At 42.9% G+C, this 20,117-nt stretch overlaps 1 protein-coding gene across 5 annotated transcripts in view; it reads left to right on the top strand.

The window, feature by feature from the left end:
- The window catches only part of ARNT2 (aryl hydrocarbon receptor nuclear translocator 2), a 95,836-nt gene that overhangs the window by 70,426 nt on the left and 5,293 nt on the right, over positions 1 to 20,117 (top strand). For 4 of the 5 annotated variants that reach the window (XM_071441343.1, XM_071441347.1, XM_071441346.1 and 1 more), the window contains 7 exons: positions 928 to 1,079; positions 6,816 to 6,888; positions 7,046 to 7,169; positions 10,604 to 10,703; positions 13,244 to 13,382; positions 15,804 to 15,969; positions 18,426 to 18,562. In XM_071441343.1, the coding sequence (XP_071297444.1) occupies positions 928 to 1,079; positions 6,816 to 6,888; positions 7,046 to 7,169; positions 10,604 to 10,703; positions 13,244 to 13,382; positions 15,804 to 15,969; positions 18,426 to 18,562 (891 nt within the window). The remainder of the gene's footprint in view (positions 1 to 927; positions 1,080 to 6,815; positions 6,889 to 7,045; positions 7,170 to 10,603; positions 10,704 to 13,243; positions 13,383 to 15,803; positions 15,970 to 18,425; positions 18,563 to 20,117) is intronic. The other variant, XM_071441344.1, reaches the window with a different exon arrangement.

Here is a 20,117-nt window from a genome sequence, read left to right on the forward strand (position 1 = left end):
GAATGATTTGAAACCGTGGAAGTTTTCTTCTGGCTTAACCCCAGATTGTTGGATAACACGTGAAATGCAGTTGCAGGGCCAGTGTGAGAAGATTGCTTTGAATGTACTTTAGTTTGCTGCTTCTTAATCCTCACTTGGTGCCCAACTGTTGACTTGAAAAAAACTTCAGTTACCAAACCCAGACATCTGAATTCATACAAACACATAGCCTGTGCAAGCAAGGAATTTATACTGTTAAAATTGACAGTGGCTTCTAAGTGTTCTCTCCATTCAAACTCTGGCTCACTCTTTTAAGCCAGAAGCAAGTGATTCTTGTTAGCAATTTGCCATCCTAGAGAGTCTTATAATGTTTGGGGTGGTGGGGGAACCAACCCATGGTGTTTTCTAGAAAAAGAAAAAATAAACACCACTGTGTTTAGGCATTGTCCTAAATTTTGCTGCTGATTTATCACATCTATTAATTGTATAGCTGGGTGTCCAAGCAAAAAAGCAGTCAACCTCAAAATGGCTTTTCTTGTAGGCTTTTGTTTAGCTGCAGTGATTGGTTTATAGTTTACAGATAAACATTTAAAAGATCCTCAGTTTGGTTTCTGTCAATCTCTCGATAAGTGTTTTGCATTAAAACATTCTTAAAGTTTCTGTGTTGGGATAACAGCACAACCTGATGATTGTCCTGAGTCTGTATTCTTTTTCTAAGCAGGCTGGAAATTGGCATTTTATGTGACAAAGCATGAGGATTTCATCCTGAAGGAGATAGCTGTAAACATGGATAGGATTTTGCGTATTCTCTCCAAATTAAAAATTCCTCTGCTGTCCCCATAGCTTTCTGGAATTCAAGTTTAAAATGCACCAGTTGCTGCTGTTGACTGTTCATTTGCACAGCAGATAGCAATCTCCTGTTATTAACCTTTCCAAATGGCTTTGCAGGTTGTGAAGCTGAAAGGCCAGGTCCTGTCTGTGATGTATCGGTTCCGCACCAAGAACCGGGAGTGGATGCTGATCAGAACCAGCAGCTTCACGTTTCAGAACCCTTATTCTGATGAGATTGAATACATCATCTGCACCAACACTAATGTCAAGTATGTGCCTTTCTGGGTGCTCCCCTCCCTGGGTTTGAAGGAATTGTAACCATTCTTTTTTGCTGTAAAGCACATCCCAGTTTTTTAACAGATACTTTTTGTTTCTCTCTAACAGTGCAGGCTGTAACAGGGTTTTGCTGCATCAGGAGATCTCCCAGTGTAGCTGTTTCTCTGTGTCATTATCCTGTGATGCTTCCAGGGCCTGGCTGCACTGGGGGGAAACGTCACTTATCTGTTATGTCATTAGACAAGGCCATTGATCTCAGTCCAGGCTGCCTTGAACTAATGCAGAGCTTCCAGCAGCCCAACAGCTGTCCTGATACTGGAGGAAGGTTAGCCTGACTCCTGAGCCAAGAGAAAATTCCATGTCCATGTTCATACCATTCTGTACTTCTGGGCTCTTCTGCTTCAGCTGTGTCTATTTTACGACCTAATGAAGCTGGCAGAATTATTTCCTAGTAGGTTTGATTGGGAAGGGTTCCTGATAGTTTAGATTTGATAAAATATCCCCAAGTATGGGGGTGATCCAACTCCTTATCTTAAGAGGAAAATGAAATCATCCTGCCTTGGAATTAATATTTTCAAAAATCTTTCATTTCGTGGCCTCTTGGGAGGAGGTCACACTCAGAGTATGGTGGAGGTTGGTCTCTGTGGACTGAGCAGAGATGCTTTTGGAGCCTGCTGAGTTCTCAGCCAGTAACTGCAGAACCTAATCTGGCCTTGATTGCTTTATATTGTGAGGTTTTTTTAATAAATGTTTCTTCTTTCCAATATAAACTTAATCTATTCTTAAAACTCAATCTGCTTCTGGTCTGACCAGAGATTTTTTTTTGCCAAGTCTTTAGCTGGGAGGAAATTACTGAGTTTGAGATCTCAGCCTTAGGCCATATATCAGAAATGCTGAACAAGCAGTCTGCTGCTGGAGGTGCCTGCTGAGAGCTCCACTGCAAAACCCTGGGGCTTTGACACTGGAGTTTGCAAGTGCCTCTGGGCATTCCTTGTCTTGCTTCTTTGGCCTTGGCACATACCTGGACTGGAAGGGCTGTGCATTCACTTACATGAAACCCAGCATCACAATTGTTTTCCTCTTTTTGTTTTTCTGCATACCCAAAAAAGTTGGGCTTAAATTGAATAGTTAAGCTCATTGAAAACAGGCAGATGTGTCTTGAAATCAGACAGCTTGTCTGCACTGTGCATCAAAATAGCTATTTCCACATTTCTGCTGTCCCATAATACTTTTTCAAAACATTTGTATATGTGAAAACAGGCCTGCAAAGTAAAAAACATCTTCTGAGGTTTGTCCCAGGCTGGCTTAATTGTGCCTTATTCCTAAGAGGCCACGGATGAAAAAGTGGGGCTGGAGGCTTGTGTTGTGTTGTGTTGACTCTGGGAATGCTTTTTTCTGAGCCTGCACTGTACAGTTCAGCTTGGCACCACAGCCCTCCCTGTGATGAATAGCACTGTGCCAGCTCCTGGCCCTGCTTCCATCTCTCTTGCTAGGTTTGAATAACAACCCAGAAATGCTGACCTAATATGGAAGTTGCCTGCTGCTACTTTGACAGAGGATGTTCCCTCTTTCCTGTCATGTTGAAAATGTTCTGAAATGGGCAAGATACAGCCCATTATACTCCTGCTTTTGAATAGTAGGAAGAATGTATTATTCAGACTGGTTTTGGTTTTCCCCTTATTCTCTCCCAGTTCTCAGATTTCCAAAGAGGACTTACTGTAAAATACAGCAGTTCCTGCCTGTTTCTGGCTTTTTTTTCCCCCCTACATTTGGGGTCATGTTTTGACTTCTGATTTCCAGCTGCCCTGAAGAGTTGTACGTCATGGTGTAGCTGGTGATTTCCAGCTGCTCATTAGGCTGCTGCTGGGACTGGTGGTTTGGCACCAGCCCTGCTGTGTGTGGCCATCCTTGCATGATCCTGGAAGGTGCTCTGGGTCCTGGAAGGTGCTTCCCATGGAGACCAGGCAGGGATGCCTTGCTCTGCCCAGCTGAAGGCACAGAGACAGATTTGATATGCCTATCACTGTGGTGACCTAGGCACCCCCATAAAAAACTGGCTTGAAGTGGTTAAAAATTCAGCATAAAATCATAAGGACAATGTAGCCAAAAAAAGGGGTTTAAATCAGTTTTTAGCTGATCTGTGTGTCTGTTAATGGAATAGCTCAGGATGGTCAGTGAACAGCATTTTCCCAAAAGACTGTAGAGGGCAGTGGTGATTCCAGTTGTGCAGGGATTCATTGATTTTTACTGTTATTTGTTGGCTTGGTTTGGTTGTTCTGTTTCTTTTTTCTTTTTTTTTTAATTTTTTTCCCTTTTTTAAAATAAAGATACTCCTTTGGAGCTTCACACAGTGAAATGTCCAAACTTGCTTTTGGTACAGAAGGATAAGGAAATAATTAGGTTCAAATGTTCACTTAGTTCTTTGCAAAAAAAAAAAAAAAGAAAAGAAAACTTCTCTCAGTTTCACTTGGGTGTAGTCATCCAAGAGAAACTTCCTGGAGAAATGAAGCATTTAACATTTCACATTTGTGCTGTGTTGGGCTGTGAAGAAGAGTCCCCTGTTTGACCACATCTTCCTGTGTAGTTGGGACAGTTTGATTTCCAAAGAGAAAAAAAAAATTGCTATCAGTATTTATTTATTATACAGATAGAGCAGTGTTTGAATAAAATAATGTTGTGATTACAGGTTATATAAAGGTCTTACATGTATATATATTGGTATGTATATACATCAAAATAAAGAAGAGAAGAGATGTATTTTTATGGCCTGTGTGGAATATCTGATGTTTCAGTTTTGGAAGCCACAAGTCCTGTGCTGCACTGTGTGAATTTATGAGTCCTGTGGTTGCCCTGAGTCTCAGGATTTGTTGTGTTGGAGTGAGCTGGCCCAGGTCACTGCTGGAAGCATCAGCCTGTGGGAGAGATGCTTTCTGCTCTGGCTTCTCCTGGGCCAAAACACTCAAGAGATCAACTATGCTGATAAAATTGCAGTTGGTGGTAGTGGTGGTAAAAACTTTCTCGTGCTCTCGTGTCATCTGTGGTCTGTCTGACACTGCTGTTAGACCCTTTCCCAGGGCTGAGTTGAAGCTCTAGGCTAACAGAGGCAGATTCTGAGAATTTCTGAAAGAGGATTTTACAACCACAGCCCCAAGGCTTTTACTACTCTGCTTTTGTCCAAACCAGACATGGGAAACACATGTGCCTGTATTACATAAAAATAGCTTGGTAGGGATGCAGGATTCCTGTTTCTCTCCCACCAAAGAGCCTGTTAATTGTAAAGTTCAAATCTTTTTTGTTTACTCTGATGCCTGGAAAGGGCACCAGTGACTTCAGTTTTCATAGAGAGAGCTTAACATCCTCTCGAATGTCAGGAGAACTTCCACACTGTCTTCCTTTTTCCTCCATGTGTATTTACTAAAGTAAATTTGAAGTAACTATCAAAGCCTTCAGATTTGCTGAACTATTCTTGTCCAAGCCAAGGGCTTTCCCAGTTTCATACTGAACCTGTGGGTCAGTACAGACAGAATCCTCTGCTGACCCAGTCAATGCCTCACTTGCTGTGTGGGGTAAACTGTAGAGCCAAGAAATTGTTCATTTACTCCTTGGAACCCCTGAGGCTGAAAGTGAAACCTAGGACAAATTTTGGGTTCAAAGTTAGAGGGCAGCTTTGAGTTTTGCCCAAACTGATGATAACCCCTTGTTGTGTTTCATTTTTCCTGTCCAGCAGTCGGGTGGCTGAAGGGACCTGCCTGTGTTGGCTGTCAGAGGGCATGGCAGGGTCTGAAGCAGCCACAGCAGCAGCACTGAGCTCTCCCTGGTTGACTGCTCCATGAATTGCTGCACATTTTCTTTCAGGTTTCAAGCACCATTTAAACTATTTATGCAGTAGCAGCCAACAACAGCAGAAGATGCTACCCTGGCTTTGCATTTCAATCTTAATTAAGTGCAGCATAGCTTGCACGGGGTTCAGAAAAGATACACCCAACTATTTGGTTTTTATAGGAAATGGATTTTGGGAGGTTGTTCCCAAAGTTCAGTGCTGTTAGCTCAATGTGGTGTTTATATTGTAGTGCAGCTTAATGAGTATTAGAGATGAAAGATAGAGAGGGGAGAAGGAGCACTAAGTTAGAGAAGTGCCTACAAAACAAATAACGAGTGAGCGTGCTGTTTGGTTTGGCTCATTTGTATGTATATGGCTGAATCAAGAAAACATTCTTTATAAGGATCAGAGGAGAGCCTAATGTGCTGTTTATTGACACATGCACTGAGTTGGTGGTAATAAAAACAAATGAAAGAGTGTAATTAGCTTTCACGTTAACGACGGGGTTTAATGGGTGTTTATTGTCCATGGGGTGGTTTTTAGAAACTTCCCCATAGATTCCCCACCATTCAATTGCCTCCCGTAGTTCTGTTGGAGAAGTTTGCATTTTCTGCTTGTGAGCAAAGAATGCCTTTGCATTCCAGAGGTAATTTTTAGGAATTTTCTGTTTGCTAAAATAATAGGGAAAATCCTCTAATGGTTTGGAGGACTGCCTTTTTTTGCATGTTACTGCTAGGACAAAGTCATTCCCCGTATTATGTGTTCTCACCACTGTAAGGCTTGCAGAAGGCTTTTGGCCACTTACTCTGACCTGCTGTTTGTTGCAGGACTCAGATTTTTGCCATGGAGCATAAAAACTGACCAAAGTGTCTCCTGGAAAAGCTTCAAGGGATAGCAAAACATGTTATTTACTTCAGTGGCTCGTTTGAGTGATTCCTCACGTTTCCACCAGTTTGTGTCTAATTTGTCATTTGACTTTGTCTGCAAGTTTGTCTATCAGTCCCTTGGCATTTGAATCTATTTCAAAATTTAAAAGAAGATTTCGATGAAAAGCTAAAATTTTAACCTGTGGCTAAAAATACATTGTAATTTTCCAGAATTTCAAATCCATGATCTTGCTGTTTTGCCAAATCTCATCTATTCCTGCCTGCCCAAGCATCATCTCTCTGGGGAAAGACATGCATGGTGTGTAATTCCTTTTTTTGGGTTTTGGACGTTTTTTCCTTCAGAAGGAAGCCAGAAACATACACGAACTGTAAGCACTGTCAAGGATCATTTACAAGTATCAAATCCAAGTATTTTGTCTGTTTAAGTCCAATCCTGTTGTAATCTCTGAGCTCTAGCATAATTTTGGGTTTCATATCTTTGCTAACTGAGCCAAGAGCCTCATAAAGATGAGTGTTCTACCTGTGCATCTCCAGGCTAGAAGTGTTCTTGCTTGTTGTGACCAAGCAACAGAAAGCAACTGATAATGAGAGGTGCAGAACATCTGGATAACTTCCCAGCTGCTGAGGTGTTCTGTCATTAAGCATCTTCCTGGAGAGCAAGCTTAATGTTTCCTTCAGTAGAATCAGAGAGGGGGTCTTCATGTGTTCATCATCTTACTTCATCAATGAATTAAGAATAGTGAATTTTTAAATCCTTTAGAAGGAGATTTTTTTCCATCCTCCATTACTTACCCACCTACACTTCAGTGCTATCACAGCAAAACTCTTCCTGTGCCCTGTTGCATTCCTGTGGTGCAGGTTTTCTCAATGAGAAAGCTGTAAAAACAGATGGATCTCACAGGAAAGGATTTAGTAAATCATCAGAGACATGTTTCACTGGGAGTGTAAAGTAGGAGACCATGACTATTCCTTTTTGTATCTTAATTGGTTTTTGTAAGAAAGTCATTTTGTCTCCCTTGCAGACAACTTCAGCAACAGCAAGCAGAACTCGAAGTACATCAAAGAGATGGGCTGTCATCCTATGACTTATCTCAGGTGAAATTTCTCAGATTTATCTTTTTGTGCCTCTGATCATTTAAGATGTAAAACAACAGCACATTTCAGCAAAACTAAAAGTGCATTGTGACTGTCCCTGAATTCCTTTTTCTCAAATACAGTAGAGGGAATCACCTTCCTCTCTGTATCTCAACAGGTGCCTGTTCCAAGTATACCAGCTAATGTTCATGAGGGTGGAAAGTCTGTGGAAAAGCCTGATGCTATCTTCTCCCAAGAGAGAGATCCTAGATTTGCTGAGATGTTTGCTGGAATAACTGCTTGTAAGTGAATGTCCCTGATGTTTAATTTATAATACTGTGATAAGCTTGGTTACATGGCGTAGAGCACAGCTTCAAGAGAGTGAAGAGAAACTGCTGCATGGCAGAGAATTTTCTAAGCAGCATCAGTCTTTGGGACATTTCCTAGCTTTTGCCATTAGTTGGTGTTTCTCCTAAAGATGAGGGAGTAAATTCAGAGAGGGAAGGATGGCTTTAGTGTCACCAGAGCTGCCTGGTTTTGATTCTCTTTTCATTTCACAGGGACAACTTAGGCAGTGCTCCTGGATGTTAAATATACTGAGCAGAACATTCCATTTCTAAGTGTATATTTTCCTTCCTAAACAGCATAGGTAAATTCATTTCTCTAAAAAGGGACAGGAAAGTTACCAAATAGTCATGAGATAGGCTGCAGTTTTTTACCAAATCACCAGCTTCTGTATCAATGTTTTCAGAGTCATATGCTGCCAGCAATATAATTGTTCTCTGGTCAGTTGAGGCATCTCCAGCCATGCTACCTGGTTGTGAGGAGTCCTTCCTCTTTTTCCCACAACTTTTAAAATTTTCAGCAAGCTCTTCTAAGGTTGCTAGGAGTCTCAGGAACAATTTGTTGTTCTATATTCCTTGGAAATTACTGTGAGGACAGAGTCCTTACTGGTGCCCTCAGCAAAGGATTTCCCAGCCCTGTTGTAAGAGGTAACAGCCAAATTGTCAGACAGATGGAGCTGTCCCAAAGTAGCCCCAGCCTGTGCTGCCTGTTGCCCTAACAGACAGAAACCACTAAGACTGGCAGCTGAAGGCATCATATGAAATATATCTGTAGGAAACCAGCCAATGCCATGGCTTGTGGAAGAGCTCATTGATTGTTTATTGTTCTTAACTCTCCTCACTGAAAAAGAGGAATTTTTACATTTGTTTTAAATAAATCAATGTGCAAGTGTCATGCAGTGCAGGGAGGAAACAACCCACAGGGTTTGACTGCAGGGGTGTTGGAAGGTGACCTCGCTGTTGGTTTCTTATATCTGGATTGGCTTTTTCAGGTGAAGACATTGTAACTGCAATATATACTTGATATTCTGTCCTCCTGTTGCTAGGACTGCTCTGCTGTTCCTGTTCATCCTTCTCTGTTTGCTTGAACAGTGGAGTCAACAGCTGAGGCCATAAAAGGGGGGTCCATTAGAAGGTAGCAAGACTCCAACCCCCTAAACACTAGAATATGTTTTTCCAAGCAAGAACATCTTGCTTTTTGGCTGCCTTACTGGCTCTTTTTCAGGCAGCTCTCAGCTGTTTGTGGGGAGGGGTTAGGGTGTCACAAGCTGTGAGGTAGCTGGGAGGTTATGTTCTTGGAAATGCCATTTCTCCTTTCATTCTTATCAATTTACAGGCTGTGCTTTTTTTGGGACATTTTGCCTCTCTGAATTTCTCATGGGATCTGTGCTCAAGGTCTCCTCTGAATGATAAAGGATGGTTCCCAGTCAGGGATGAGGTACCCTGTCCAAAACCAATATTGACAAGCCTGTGTGCTGCCTGCCAGACATTTGCCTTATGTTGATACCTGATCTTGTTCTGTAAGAACATGGGCTGACACAGGGAGAGTGCTGCTATTAAAAATTCCATTAAAACCCCAAAAGTTGGGAGAGGAAGCCTGGCTTCACCAATTCATGCAAGTGATTTGAAGCATGAGATGCTGCAGTTCTTACAGAGGGATTCATTGAAGAGGCAGAAATGTTGGAAATACTGGTCCTGCTGGGGGAAGGGACATCATTGACCAGTGGAGTTGTACCAAAGGTGAGAGCAGAGAATTGTGTGAAAAATCCTGGGTAGGAATACAGCTGGGAGAGATGTGGGCCCGATTCAGAGGCTAAAGAGCATTCAGGGTAACTCAGGAAGGAGAATTAGCTGCTTGCTATTAGTTTAGCTGTTCCCTTTGTCTTGGCCTCATCCTGTGGCACAGACCCTGGTAGCTACCATGGCAACTCTGCTCCACTTGAGGAATTCCAGTTCATTTGGGGCACTCTCCATTTTTCTGGTGAATTGTTCTCAAATATCTAAAGCACCCGCAGGATTTTGGCTCAGTCTCTTCCAGCCCTGAGAGTTTGGTTTCCCTGCAGAGGGTGGCCTGAGAAAATGGGGCATCTCTCTCATGCAAGAATGACATTACTGCAGAAAAAGACAAATTCATCTGTCCTTCTTATCAGAGATATGCCAACCCATTCTCAATTCTTCCTGCTGTATGCACAACCTCCTCTCCACCTTGTCCTCATTTCTCCTTGTTGTTTTCTTTTTAATATGAGAGCATAGTCTTGCAGCCCAGCCTTGGTTTCTGTGCTGGGCAGTAGGTAGCCAGGGAGGAATTTCTACAGATTTCTACATTGCAAAGACAAGCAATGCTAGCTTGCATCAGTGGCATCCACACTCCAAGGCTCCTGTGAGGGAATTTGAGGTGACTTTTTGCTTTTGAGAGGCGAGCTTAGGTTCTTGTTAGGAACATAATGTAAGAACAACTTAGGTAACAGAGAAAAGCTGCTGTGTGTTGGAGGCCTTTGGTGAGTCACACTCAGGAGGTCTCTAAAAGCTAGGAAAGCTAAAAAAAAATTTAAACACCTAAAAAGTACTTCTGTTACTTGTGAGTTGAGTGGGCCTTTTGTCCGAGAGAGCATCTTGTGAAATGAGTGGGAATCTGAAAAGAGCAAAGGGGAAAATGAGGGGGCAGACTTGATTTCTAGGCCTGTCAAGTACCTGGCAACATATGGGTGCAAAACCATCAGTGAGTTGCAGGGTGTTTTGCTCTTGGAGGGGAGATGGGTAAGGTGAATAAAGGGTGGTGTAGCAGACCTGTAAATTATTTTAAGAGAAGTAGAAGTGATATTCCCCTGAGCTTTGGAATAATCCAGTACCAGAAAATTAAATTAAGGGACCAAATGGTGCTGTTCACTCAGTCTTGTTTCATTCAATTAGAGATTGATCTCCAGTTGCCACATTAAGGGTATACTGTAAAAGTTAATGGCATCTCTTTGTGCAATTTACTCACTACACTCATTTGTCTTCCACCCCTCTGGGGTACTTCTATCCTACTTCGTGGTTCCCCATCCTATTTCATGGTTCCCCATCCTATTTCATGGCTCCCTCAAGCCACATGAGGACAGCAAATTCCACAACAGACCTGTGTTTTGCCTTGCCACAGCTCTGGTGTGCAGGTCTTGTGACACTCAGGAGCAAAGTGCCTCCAGGCACCTGGGATGCAGGTGGGGCTGCAGGTTGTCACCCCAACATCAACAGGCAGTGCCACCAGGCATTGAAGCTAATGTGTTCCACAGGGCTTCTTCATGAAGCTTGAAGAAGGGAAGAAAACATACATTGCAATTGTCTTCAAATATTTTTCCTTCATTATCTCAGCCCCTAAATTAATTATTTTTCTGTGATGTGTTTTTCTCTTGTAGCAGATAAAAAAATGATGGCCTCTGCATCCACAGCAGGGAACCAGCAGCTTTACTCCCAGGGAAGCCCATTTCAGCCAGGACACTCGGGAAAGACTTTCAGGTATTTGGTGCAGATTCTGAATGTGTCAGTTCCTGTCTGAGAGGGGGAACTGTCCCCCTGCAGCACTGTGGAAACAAAACCAGCCCAAAGTGCAAGAGCTTCCTCTACATGAATGAATTTTACTTTGTGTACACTTCACTCCTGGTGATTTTCAGCACTTAGGCTGGGCTTACAAGCTGAGATGATTTGGGTATCTCTCTTAAAAATACTGGCTGGTAAGTAGGTGCTTCTTGCTGTGATATTGTAATTGGAAAAAAGCTAAGGAGCAGCAACAAATTCTGGAGGGAAGTAACTCTGAGAGGTGACAGGACAGGGTCAGAGATCTGAGGAACATTCAACCAAGCTAGGAGGGTACAGAGATTTGTTTTGCACTTCAGCTGTCACTGCTCCTGCTGAAGGGCTTGATGTGGGTGTCAAAGGGAACAGAGGGATCCTGCATCCATAGTCCTGGGTGAGGACTGGGACAAGGGCATCAATACTTTTCTAAGGCAGCTTCCAAATACATGTAAGGGGGTGCTCTGGAATGTTCCAAGGCATTTTTGAGTTCTTGTAAGTGTGTGTCATTGCCTACCAGCTGGCCATACAGGTTCCAGTTGCTTTTGGAGAGTGTGGTAACAGCAATCATGTTGACCTTAGCACCTTGTGGTATCACCACTGTCTTACTGGAGTTCCATTCTCCTGTTCAAACCAGCCAAGGCTGTGAAACTGAAGGAGCAGCCACTCAGAACCTGCCAGTTCCTTGAACTGGGAAACATTGGCAAACACTGATTTTATTTAAACCAGTGTGCTCTTAAAGTCATAATTGGTAATAATCTCAGTGAAGAGAAATAAGATCCCTGTGAGTGTGATTTGTCAAATTAAAATCAAGTATAACTTGGGGAGATATGAGAGTAAATTAAAATGTCTTTTAATTGGATATTGTGTATTACTGGGTGACTGACTTGCCATCTGGGGGGTTTGGCTTGTGTTCTCTTCATTTCCTTTGCTAATTCCTGATGTTTAACTGTAGCTTTTCTCCTACTGCTATTCTGTTACATCAAGTAATGGCTTGCATTTCTGCCAGCAGTTCCACCCTCAGTGCACTGTCCTCTGTATAATCTCCAGCCTGGCATGTTCAGTCACTGAGCCTGGGCAGCCTCTAGGCACTGTTCTGCAGAAATCTGCTTTCAAAGTACAGTTCCAGATACAGCCCAAGCTCCTTAGGTGATGGGGCATGCCAGTCCAGCTGAGAGGTGTTGGCAGTAGGGCCAGCCCTCCCCAGCAGCAGCTGCTGTGTGCTCCAGCCAGATTTAGATGGACTTTCTGGTCTGCATTTCCCTCTTTGGAGACTCTGTGAAAGTACAAAATAAAAATAAACCAGATTTTTTTAGAAATTAGAAAACTCTACAAAGAATTTCTAAACGTGCACTTTGCTTTTAGGCAGTAAGAAATTCAGAATAACAGTTCCCATATTCAAATGCCTGCCATGTTCTGCTTGCACTCTGGGAGGGATTCTGTCAGACTTTTCCAAGGATTCAGATCCCTGCTTTTCTCTCTGCTCAGCCTTGTTTACTTCTTTTTCCAATCTGCGTTCTTCTCTCTCTGTAAGATTGTGAAAATAAACAATAGGGATGGGATTGGAGAAAAGAACAAGCTGTTTCAGTGAATCCACAAAAGTGGTTTTGTGTGCTGTCTTCATTTCTATTCATTTATATATGACATGTAAAAAATATGGTTTTATATATAAAAGTACAGTCACAATGTGTAGTTGTGTAGATTCCATTGCTCAAGACTTCCATGAAAATAAAATGGTAAAGTGGAGCAGTTGCTTCATATAATTTTTCCCATAATTAATTTCTGGGTATTTCTCTGTAGTGAAATTTAGTAAGTAGGAAACAGCTAACATATTAAAAAGTTCCTTAAAAATACTATTTTTATTATTATTAGTGTTCCAAATTTACTCCATGAGTTTAACTTCCTGTCTTGATTATTCTTTTGTCTGGCTATATAATTGCCTGTTCTTTAGCATCAGTTGGTGAAAAAAGGAATTAAAAGCCCTTATTTTTAATATGTAGCACATAATTCTTCATTTCCTAGGCAGGAAACAAATAAGGAAGTGCCTATAAGTATCATCTTTTGTGCCCATCTTCATTTAGAATGGCATTTAAGCAAATGCTTAAATACTGTTGACTTTTAGCACAAATTTGTGATGAAGTACCTGCAGTACTCTCTGCAAGCTGGATTTTTTTATGCATTAAATGTTAAACTGGTGTGAGGCTAAGTGTGTATGCACCATGTGTGGGACTGTATTCTTAGAAGCCCTTTCCAAGAGATTACTGAAGTCTAATTCAAAATAATTTTGCCTGCTGTGTCTATTAGGAGTGACATTTAGAATGCCAGTATGTTTCATAGTTTTGTGACAGTTCTCAGTCATTTTTCTTACCAAGACAGATTGAATAATTATCTTTAATGTATTGTCAGTATTTCTTTATCTGAGATACAATCTGTGCATTGAGAATAGGCCCTACAAATGAGGCTCTGTGTGTGTTCTGAACCCTTAGTTCATCTGTAGTGCATGTGCCTGGTGTCAACGACATCCAGTCCTCCTCCTCAACGGGCCAGAACCTGACTCAGATATCGCGGCAGCTCAACCAGGGCCAGGTGGCCTGGACGGGAAACCGCCCACCATTTCCAGGACAGGTACTCATTTCTAGTCCTTTATTGTCGTGGCCATTAAAGATTTGCATCTCTGTGGTTTTTGCAGAAGTGTTAGCCAACCCATTTCTGATTTTAGGGTCATTAATGTGTGGTTGGGGTGGAGGTGTGGCAGTGTGAGCAGCTGCCCTGTGTGTAGCTGCTCTTGGTTTGGGATGATGGCAGTGGCTGCACTGACCCAAACCCCACTGGAAGGTCTTGTCCTGCATTTGTTTTATGTGTGCACTGGATGAAGGAAGAAGGACAGATCATCTGCTGTTGTATTAAGCCTGTGAATTAAATCTTTCTTGGGCCAGGACGTTGCACCCAGCAGTGTCACCCACCGTTATCAGGGTGGGCAGAAGGGGCAGGTGCAAACCCAGGCATGGACTGGGAGCAGAGGCTGCTCAGCCTGGTGCCCCTTCAATAGCACTGGCCAGTGTAGCTCACACTGCTGTGTGCTGGAGGAAACAGCACATGCCTCCATCAGATGCACTGTGCTTGTCAGTGTTAGCCCACAAATCACCACTTGTTCTGTGTAACTGTTAAAAATGGTTCAAAACTCTATTAAAAGACAAATAATATGAAATTAATTTGATCTTAATAATGCTGCTCTTAATCCTTCCTGAGTTCTCAATGTTTGGCAGGCTGGAATGGCATGTTAGGGTGGTCACTAAATGAATTTCCAATAAGTGAATTGTTTCCACATTAATCACTGATTATTCCCAGCCCTCAGTGTCATGGTTCTCTGTCACACCTGGTTAATGAAATCCAGTCACAACATTTCTTCAAATGATATGAAAGGTGCTGAAAATTACTAAAACAAATTACTCATCCCTCTTACTGTGCAAATTCTGTCCAAGTCAACCGAGTTTGGATGTAAGTGTAAGGAAATTGGAATTAATTCTTCCATCTTAAATAAAGTAAAATGGAGCTAAGCCTTGCAAAAGTGACATGCTGAGCTCTCACTGCCATTGTGGAAACCTTCAGAAATATACAATTTCTTAGCTTGGAACTGAACTGAAGACTTAATAGCATCTTCCACATGTTATTTGCCTGTTGGGATATATTTTGCTCCCCCAGCTTCCCTGCATTTGACCAAAAGTCATAGAATCATTAAGTTTGGAAAAGACCTTTATGGTCCTCAAGTCCAACCATTAACCCACTGCTGCCAATTTCACCACTAACCCACATCCCCAGGTGCCACATCCACACATCTTTTAAACACCTCCAGGGATGGTGACTCAATCTCTTCCTTGGGCAGCCTCTTCCTGTTCTTGACAGCCCTTTTGGGGAAGGAATTTCTCCTGCTGAGAAGTGATGGGAAGTGGCTCAGTGAGCACTTCTGCCAGCTACCTCAGTGCCCTTGCATGGATCCTGCCCAGCCCACGGACTTGTGTGTGTCTGAGGGGTGTAGCAGGTCACTGACCTTTTCCTCTTGGATTGTGGGGGCTTCATTCTGCTCCCTGTCCCTCTCTTCCAGGGAAGAGCAGCTTCCTTTGCATGCATTGATTGCCAGTAACAGTGCACATCATTAAAGATATCCAGAGATATAATCACCATTCAATTTCTGTTCGTGGCCTTGGTTAGGCAGTGAGTTTTTCTTGGGACTGCTGGACTTACTTATCATATGGGAAATGGTTTGTAGGCAGATTCTGCCTGTGCACCTTGACTTTGGATGGAACACCTCACTCCCTTTAGTCCCAGTGTACCAGTTGTACATGTCTCAAAGCAGCCTCTGCAGTGTTTACCCATTTGTGTAACATTCTGGGAGATCCTCTGGTAGAGCTGTTATGTAGGTGAAATGACAGTAAGCTGGACTTTAGTACTTTTAAATTAACTCAGCTGCCCAATTAAAGCAATTGTTAGACTGTTTCTTCCCTTCTGCCAGGACTTGGTGATTCACCCTTTACAAAGCAAAGTAACTGCTGCCTGTATTTCATAGGCAGGGAGAGAAAGCAGCTCATTAGCTTTGAAACTTCTTTGGCCATTTAGTCCCAAGCACTGGAGACTCTGGTCATCTGAGACCTGCATGTGTCCTGCAGGACATCCAGATAACTGATTTCACTGTGGCACTGCAAAATCAATACCCCTGGAAAATAAAGATGAACCCTTCATACCTATTGAGTTTGAGATTAATCCTCATAATACTGGTAGAAGAAATCCTGGTTTTCCAAATAGCTCTGATACAGAGTACCTGTGAGCTAACGAGCAGGAGAGCTGTAGGTGTTGGTTTATAGTCTGTTGTATTCCTTCTGCAGCAGTAACCTGGCTTGGACAGAAATGAAATACAGCTGAGACAGGAGAAACGTGCCTGTTGGCATCCACTGAGTTTATTTAGTCTTTGCTTTATGTTGTAAAAAGTGATTCTGCTGTGCTGTTCCCCAACAATAAAACTTTTTCCTTCTTTTACGCTTTGTTCCTCAGCAAATTCCATCTCAGTCTGGCAAGGCTCAGTCATCTCCCTTTGGCATTGGAACAAGTCACACCTACCCAGCTGACCCATCATCTTACAGCCCCCTGTCCAGCCCAGCCACCTCTTCTCCAAGTGGGAATGCCTACTCCAGCTTAGCAAACCGAGGTGCAGGCTTTGGTGAGTTTTAAATGGTGTAACACAGAAATGCAGGTAGAAATGAAACTCTTCAGCATTAACTCCATTAAAAATCTTCCAATATTTAATCAGTAAAAATTGGTTTTTATTTTTCTTCTGGTGGGTCAGTTGAGAAGCCCAGGCGGTGAAAGGGTTTTGCTTTCTGCTGCTGAGTAGAGAGGACAGAACTGACCTATTCCATGCTCCATCTCCTCCACATCCAACACACTTCAAAATATTGTCATTTTATGGTATGAGGGAACTTTTTTTTCCCCCCCAGTAAATGGTGTCCTGAAAGATTCAAAATTTTTTTATATGACTAGTAACCATGCTCCCAAATTGTGGTCAACTGGTTCAATTTGCTTTTTTTTTTCATTTTTTATCTTCTTCATGGTGGTTTCCTCTTGCACTGAGATTGCACATTGTAGTTTGGCTGAAAATGGGATTTATTTTGTAGCCCCAGTGCTACCAACCTAATCAGAGTAGGTACCATGTTTTGAAATGGTTTTCTTTTCCCGTTATGTGCCAATTTGGTGGCTTTCAGACCGTGACCCAGTAGGTAACCCCTTGGTAAGTTTTCTGCACTCCACCAGAATAGTATTCAAAATATATAATGGATTCCATGAAAATATCACAGGGTGATAATAATGTGCAATCCCAAAAGGCACGGATAGCAGTGTGCTGATGTGTGTTGTGTGCTCCTGTCCCTGGAGAACAGACCTGGCACAGACCTGTGCCTAGAAAAAGGACATTGGGATGGAGCTCTTCCCACACAGCTTATTCCTCCCTCCATTTCCTTTTCCACCAGGCATTGTACATTTGTTTATGAGACAGCCTTGTATTTCAGGCTTAAGCTACTTGGCAAGAACCCTTTCACTTAATGAGAAACATCTCCTGACCTACATCAGTTTGGGTGCTATTAATAACCCAGCCTTGACGGAGACGAGCGGCTTCGAGGGCCGGCTGGCAGGAGCTGCTCTGCTGAAAAGAAGCATCATTTGCTTCACTCACTTAATTTCAATGTGTTGTTCTGAGGGGAAATAAAACAAAACAAACTTGCAGCTTGCTTTTAAAGGGGAACTTAGATGAATTTTATTTTGGCTCTTAAAATGTCTGCAGGGTTTTTGAGTCAGCTGAATTACTGGTTGTGGTAATGTCAGTGAGGGAATAACTGTAATCATCTACTTTGGATGTGATAGAAATGCATCACTGCAGCCTGTTTACTTTCCTGTAAAACCTTCCCTTTATCTGTTTTGCATGGCTTAGCTAGTTGCCAAAGGGATTGGGTTAAATATGTGTGTCTGTATTTTCTGAAGTCATGACTGTGAGTAGTGGCTGATTTGACGTGATTTGGAGTCTGGCTATCAAACACTTGGCATAGCACAGGTGTGGAAGTTTGGCACAGGAAATTTGGCACCCTTGGCAGAGGATGCTGGTGATCAGGAAGAACCAGACATGCACAGCTTGGTCCTCTGCTGTGAGAGGGAAACAGGCAAAAATAGCTGGAGCACTTATAGAGACAAACATTAACAAGAAAAAAGAGGAAGAAATATTTGGAGGAAAAGCATAAGCCTGGTGGCAAGCTTTCTAAAATGCTAGTTCTTAGAAGGAGATACTGTAACTAAGGAATGAAAAATTATCCAAAAATGTAATTCAGTGGCAGTCTGTAGAAATGCAGGGTAAAATGAGTCCAGCTTAAGTGTTACTGTACTCATGAAAAATGTATGTGTAATAGGTAACCAAATTAATGTGTGGCAGCATGCTTTTTTTCTGGTGGACCATTTAGAAGAAATTAATCTCCTTGAAATCATCATTTAAACTGGATTTAAAATGAAGCCTTGCTATTCATGTTACTCTATCAAATTTAAAGGGCATGAGACTTTTAGGAAAGTATCACCATATTGACAGAATAATAATTTGCTATGAACTGCATATTAAGTAAATCATTTTGCAGATGTATCACTGGAGGACAGGACAGTCCAGCAATGCCTGCATTTAATCAGTGAGTCTGTTGTCTGTTGATCATACTGTTTCTATATCTGCTTAAAAAAGTCCTGGATCTGCTTACATGCTTCTTAGATGAGTACCAAACTGTGCAGCCACTGCTCCACAAGAATTCAGTGTTTTGAAGACAAACAGCATTCAGATGGTGAAGTTTGGTTTTTAAATGAAATGAAAAATAGTCCTTATTGATTAAAAAATGATGGAGGGTGCTTGAAAATTGTCTTGCAGTGCCTGGCTCACTGTGCATTTTGCCCTGGGCAGTTCATGGCTGTGCAGCCATGGCCCTGAGCTTTGCTCTGGGGCTTAAAATCCCTCCAGCTTCCTCCTCGCAGGGCTGGTGTCACCCAGGGCCTTTCTCCAAGGCTCCTTTACAAATCCAGGCACTGGTGGATGGTGCCCCAAAGCAGGCAGGGGTTTTGGGGGAGCTGCTCCCTGACTTGTGCCTTTTCTTGCAGCTGAAGGAGGCCAGAGCAGCGGGCAGTTCCAGGGCAGACCGTCCGAGGTGTGGTCGCAGTGGCAGAGCCAGCACCACAACCAGCAGAGCAGCGAGCAGCACTCACACCCACAGCCCAACCAGACCGAGGTGTTCCAGGTGAGCAGAGAGCCCAGGGTCCCTCTGATCACATCTCAGTCTGAGTTAGAGCCATGGCCCTTGAGGATCAGGTGCAGCAGGGCCTGCAGCCCTTCCCTGCTGCTGCGTGCTGCCGTAGCCCTGCACTGCTTCCAGCTGCCCTTAGATACTGAGGTGGTCTGGGTTTCTGCCACACAGCAGCATCTTTGCTGAAGTAGAATGCTGTTTTCCCTTCTCTTTTGCACCCTATACTTTGGGCTTTCATCTTTTGCAGAGAACTCATGAAGTATTCCCAAGTGGAATGTCTTTCTTATCCTGGTGCTGGCCTCTGACATCTCAAGTTCAGTTAGATATCAATGTCATTCTCTTTGACAGTTCAAGCAGGAAAGGAGTCTGATAATGCACAGAAGATAGTGGACAATATTTTTTTAAGGTTAAACCCAGTCAGATACCAGATGAGGGTAAACAATCCTCTTCAACTATCTAATTAACTATAATTCTGAGTCTTGACTACAGATAGCAAAGCTCTACTATAGAGTACGACTTCGTAAGTTGACTAATAACATATCTGTCCTTGTATAACTGGTTTTTAAATTAGATGAAGAAGACAGTTTACAAGAAAACAATGCAGATAAATGCAGGAGAGACAGTTCAAGCCCCAAGCAAGGTTTAGAAGTGGGGCACCTCCTTGTCTTTTGGAAAGTAAATTCACCTGCAAGACTGGGCTCGTGTGCAAGAATGCTGCAGAAGAGCTGTGAGCATGGGAATATTCCTGTGTGGATGAACCATTGCTTTCACACAAGATCAAACAACAGCCCTTCATCTGGAATAACTGCATGTCTGCGTGCTCTTAGCCCAGGGCCCAGGCAAGATTGGTCTGTTGCATCTCTTTGTGTTAGCAAAGGTTAATTGCTCTCCAAGAGGATATTCAGGGTAATTCCAGTGGAGCTGATGGCAGCATGGTTTGATGGCCAGCAGAGACATGGGGCTCCAAGCAGTGTCTTGCTTGTTTCTTTACAAATTTCTCGTGAAGTTAGTGGCAAGGAAGACCATGGGATAAAAGGAGAGCTGGGCTCATCTGCAGAGCTCTTGGAGGTGAGCGTGTGTTTGGAGGAAATTAGGAAAATAGCTGGATGGGATAAGAAACTTGGATGAGTTTAAAGGCCTCCAAGAAGTTGCTTGGATTGTGCCCAAAGTCAGCCCTGGGTTAGCTGGGCTTAAGGAGAGAGGCAGACTCAAGAGGAGACCTTGCTGGATCTGTGCCTGAGGAGACTTTGCCACAGAGGCCCCAGCAGCAGAAATGCCTTCAGAGATGGAAATGGAGACAGGAGGGAGCAGCTACAGCTTCCCCTTGGCTGGGAGAGTGGGAAAACATCAAATAAATCCAAGTTTTGGTCAGAAGATGAAGGCTGACCCTGGCAGCTCAGACACCGCCAGTTGTGCTCACAGTCTCTCTCACCACATTGGCAAGGATGCTGTGAAGATTTTGGATGTATTTTAATCAGTTTTTATTTTGGAGGAACTTCCCAGTACGCAGCAGCTCTCAGTTCTTTCACAGAGCAGATCCTGTGAGCTT

Source organism: Agelaius tricolor, unplaced genomic scaffold (genome assembly GCF_023055355.1).
Source record: "Agelaius tricolor isolate 1412-34295 unplaced genomic scaffold, bAgeTri1.0.p SCAF_16, whole genome shotgun sequence".
Taxonomy (NCBI): Eukaryota; Metazoa; Chordata; class Aves; order Passeriformes; family Icteridae; genus Agelaius; species Agelaius tricolor.